General features: G+C 40.6%; 1 protein-coding gene across 1 annotated transcript; it reads left to right on the top strand.

Moving 5' to 3' along the window:
- Positions 1-1,316: 1,316 nt before the first annotated feature.
- LOC128565747 (olfactory receptor 52E1-like) lies at positions 1,317-2,255 on the top strand. The gene has a single exon (XM_053562457.1). It carries the CDS (start codon positions 1,317-1,319, stop codon positions 2,253-2,255), a length of 939 nt encoding a protein of 312 aa, XP_053418432.1.
- Positions 2,256-3,888: the final 1,633 nt, after the last annotated feature.

Here is a 3,888-nt window from a genome sequence, read left to right as displayed (position 1 = left end):
TCCATTCAAATTACCAGTGGGGGGATGTGCTTGATTCCAAGTTGTGGGTGTGGGAGGGCATCAGCAAGGAGTTATTTGGGGAAGGTGCAGCAAAGCTTATCCCCATGGAGACAGTGTGCTCCACACCTGAGAGCACAGAATGGCATCAGCTGCAGCAACCCAGGAATACAGGCAAATGGGTCCCTGCTGAGTCCGCTGTCTGATGTACCTTTATTGTGCACTCCCCAAGCATGCCCTGGTCAGAATGTAGGTCTCCAGAGATGGTAGGGAGCCCCCACAACAGTGGCTGTTTGAGAAGGGTGGGGTCCTGGAGTTCTCTCCCTTATCCCTTCCCTACCTGCAGGCATCTCCCCCGGATGCTTTCTGGTCTTGGCACGCAGCTCTCCCTGTCCCTGCCCCCTTCACTGTGAGTGTCTCGCATTACTTCTCTGATGATATGTAATGCCTTCTCCAAGGGAGTCCATTTCTAGGGGGGCATCCAATTGCAACTTTCAGTCCTCTCCTTAAAAGCAGGTTGTGGTGGCTGCTTCTAGTCTCTCCTCTGCTACTTTCAAAACCCATGGTTAAATCAAATGGTGAGACCATATCAACTACATCAAACAGATCCACCGTGAGTCTATATTTCCTGCGTTTAATAATAGCAACCCTGAGGGCAATGGTATCATTTCTGATGAAAAAGGTATAAACACTAATTTAGTCTCCTCTCCCTCCAGGTTTAGAACTTTTAACACATTGACTGCCACTCTAGAAAACTAATATTTCCCCCCCTTTTGGAGTATCCAGGGTAAAGGGACTTGTGAGACCCCAGGCTCAAAACTAGCATGAATTAAATATAACTTACATGAGAGTTTATGTGTAAAAATAATGTCATAAAAATTCTTCCTCTACAGGCTACAATAATTCCTCGTGAGATAGTTGTTTCCTAGGAAAGAAAAGAAAATTTACATGCTGAAATTGCAAAGAAGCCATAGATTTATTGTTATTTAAAATATTTAAGCTCTGTAGAATTCTTTTAAGAAGTAACAATACATGCTTCCTCCCTTTCCCAAATATCTAGCCATTTGTCTGATATTCTACTGATCCTTGATAACAGATTATTTAACTGTGTTGTATATATGACAAAAATAAATGCAATAAATCTGATTTGCTTTGTTGAAACAACGTACTTAATTTTTCATAAATCATGAGATTATAAAAAACACAATTGTGTATAATTCTGCAGGAAATTAATACCATTTGACAAGAAGAGCTGGAACTTCTCAGTTAATGAGACAACTGGTCTATGGTACATGCATGTGTAAAAGGGCCTCAGAAGCATGATGTCTCCTAATGACACACAGCCCCACCCCTACCTTTTTCTCCTTCTTGGAATTCCAGGGCTAGAAGCTCTCCATATGTGGATTGGTTTCCCATTTTGTGCTGTATATTTGACTGCCCTACTGGGAAATATTACAATTGTCTTTATGATCCAGTCAGATCACAGTCTTCATCAGCCCATGTTCTACTTCCTGGCCATTCTATCATCTATTGATCTGGGCCTGTCCACATCCACCATCCCCAAGATGCTTGGCATCTTCTGGTTCAACCTGAGAGAGATCACTTTTGAAGGCTGTCTCGTCCAGATGTTCTTCATCCACCTGTGCACTGGCATGGAGTCGGCTGTGCTTGTGGCCATGGCCTACGATCGCTATGTGGCCATCTGTAACCCTCTGCGCTACACATTGGTGCTGACAAACAAGGTGGTGTCAGTTATAGCACTGATCATCCTTCTGAGACCCTTAGCCATTGCAATCCCCTTTGTTCTCCTCATTCTGCGACTGCCTTTCTGTGGACACCAAATCATCCCTCACACCTACTGTGAGCACATGGGTATTGCTCGCCTGTCCTGTGCCAGCATCAAAGTCAATATTGTCTATGGTTTATGTGCCATCTCCATCCTGGTGTTTGACATCATAGCTATTATCCTTTCCTATGTCCAGATCCTTCGTGCTGTCTTCCGTCTACCTTCCAGGGATGCCCGCCTCAAGGCACTCAGCACCTGTGGCTCCCATGTCTGTGTTATGCTGGCTTTCTATACACCAGCATTTTTCTCCTTCATGACTCACAGGTTTGGGCGAAATGTTCCTCAATACATCCATATTCTTCTCGCCAATTTTTATGTTGTCATCCCTCCAGCTCTCAACCCTGTTATTTACGGGGTCAGAACCAAGCAGATCAGAGAGAGGGTAACTAGAGCTTTTAGAAATAAATTGTAAAATTTGGACTTGAGAGATTAAGAATGATGAATCAGAAAAGAATGGAACAAGTTCTCCAGTCCTAAAATTGCAACATCATAATATCTGTGGAAAATGGTATCTTGTGAGAAAATTTATAAAGTCTTTCATTTGTATTAGTGAGAAAAAATAAGACAAAAGAAATTTAATAAACATTTAATATAAGCATACTAAAAATGACAGCAATTATGTGATAAAAAAGGATTACCTTGAAAAAGCATGTGGAAGTGATAAAAAGTGACTAGAAGAGTGATAATAACAAACATTTATAGAAGACATATTATGATTCAGGTATAGTTTTTGAAACCATAAATTGAATAAACAGAATATAAAACTTGAACATATTCAAAAACTATGAATCAAACACCTCATAATTCCATATGATTTAGGAAGCACTTAAACACTTTAAAACAAGAGGCAATATTAATATTACTACTAATAGTAACATCTGACATTTCCTGACCATTTATCATAGTCTAATAACCAAATCACATTTGCTTCTTTTGATAGCTCACATATCATAGTAAGTTGAGATTAAGAAGTTTAGTAACTTAAATATAGTCATAAAATTATTAAAACATATAATATAGAATTAGAAATGAATTATTCAGTTCCAGGAAGATTTATTTTCTTAACTCCTCTTCTATAATTTAATTTAGAAACAGATCAGTAAGTAGGCAATTAAATATTAAGAAAACATTTAGGGGGCGGCGCCTGTGGCTCAGTCAGTAGGGTTCCGGCCCCATATACCGAGGGTGGCGGGTTCAAACCCGGCCCCGGCCAAACTGCAACCAAAAAAATAGCCGGGCGTTGTGGCGCACGCCTGTAGTCCCAGCTACTCGGGAGGCTGAGGCAAGAGAATCGCTTAAGCCCAGGAGTTGGAGGTTGCTGTGAGCTGTGTGAGGCCACAGCACTCTACCGAGGGCCATAAAGTGAGACTCTTGTCTCCACAAAAAAAAAAAAAAAAGAAAACATTTAGGAGTCAACATGATATAAAATTTAAAAGTAATTAGCATAGCTATTAACTCGGAAATGTTAATGAAGGATGAGGAAAACATATTTGAAGAAATATACATTCTAAATATGATGAAAATAATCAGAGAAAGTTAATGGGTATAAAATCTGGGAGAAGATGAACCACATTAAAAAATATTATACGTATAAGGCAAAGGAATTTTTGACTCCCTAGATATGCATTTGACCCGAGAGGCTTCTGAATATAACTCAGTCAGATATCTTTAGTCCCTGAAGGGTCTGACCCATGATATTCTCAGGGTAATTACCTTCTCTTCATTAAGTGTTTCTCTTTGGGCATCCTGGGCAAGAAGATCTGTCTGATATTGCAAGGAGAGGCAGAAGGGTTTTGTTGGGAAGGGAGCCCACGTCATATTTTATATTTGTGGGTATCTCCATAGGCTTGGAAAGTTGGGACAGGCCAGCACAGTGGACACTGAGGAGACTTTCTGCAAATTACATCAGGTAGTACCATTTACAGTTATATCACAGAAGAAAGTGCTAAGCCCCTTTATTTCAGCTACCACTAGAAGACAGGGAACATCAAGACCCTGTGTGGTTAGCTTTCACTGCAGAAATGGGCAAGTGTGTCTGGACCCAG

The sequence above is a fragment of the Nycticebus coucang genome, chromosome 14 (genome assembly GCF_027406575.1).
Source record: "Nycticebus coucang isolate mNycCou1 chromosome 14, mNycCou1.pri, whole genome shotgun sequence".
Taxonomy (NCBI): Eukaryota; Metazoa; Chordata; class Mammalia; order Primates; family Lorisidae; genus Nycticebus; species Nycticebus coucang.
Note: the sequence above shows the minus strand (reverse complement) of the source record. Positions and strands in the feature narration are given on the sequence as shown.

Excerpts from the sequence above, each read along its gene's own strand:
- LOC128565747 (XM_053562457.1), top strand. The coding sequence starts at position 1,317 with ATGATGTCTCCTAATGACACACAGCCCCACCCCTACCTTTTTCTCCTT.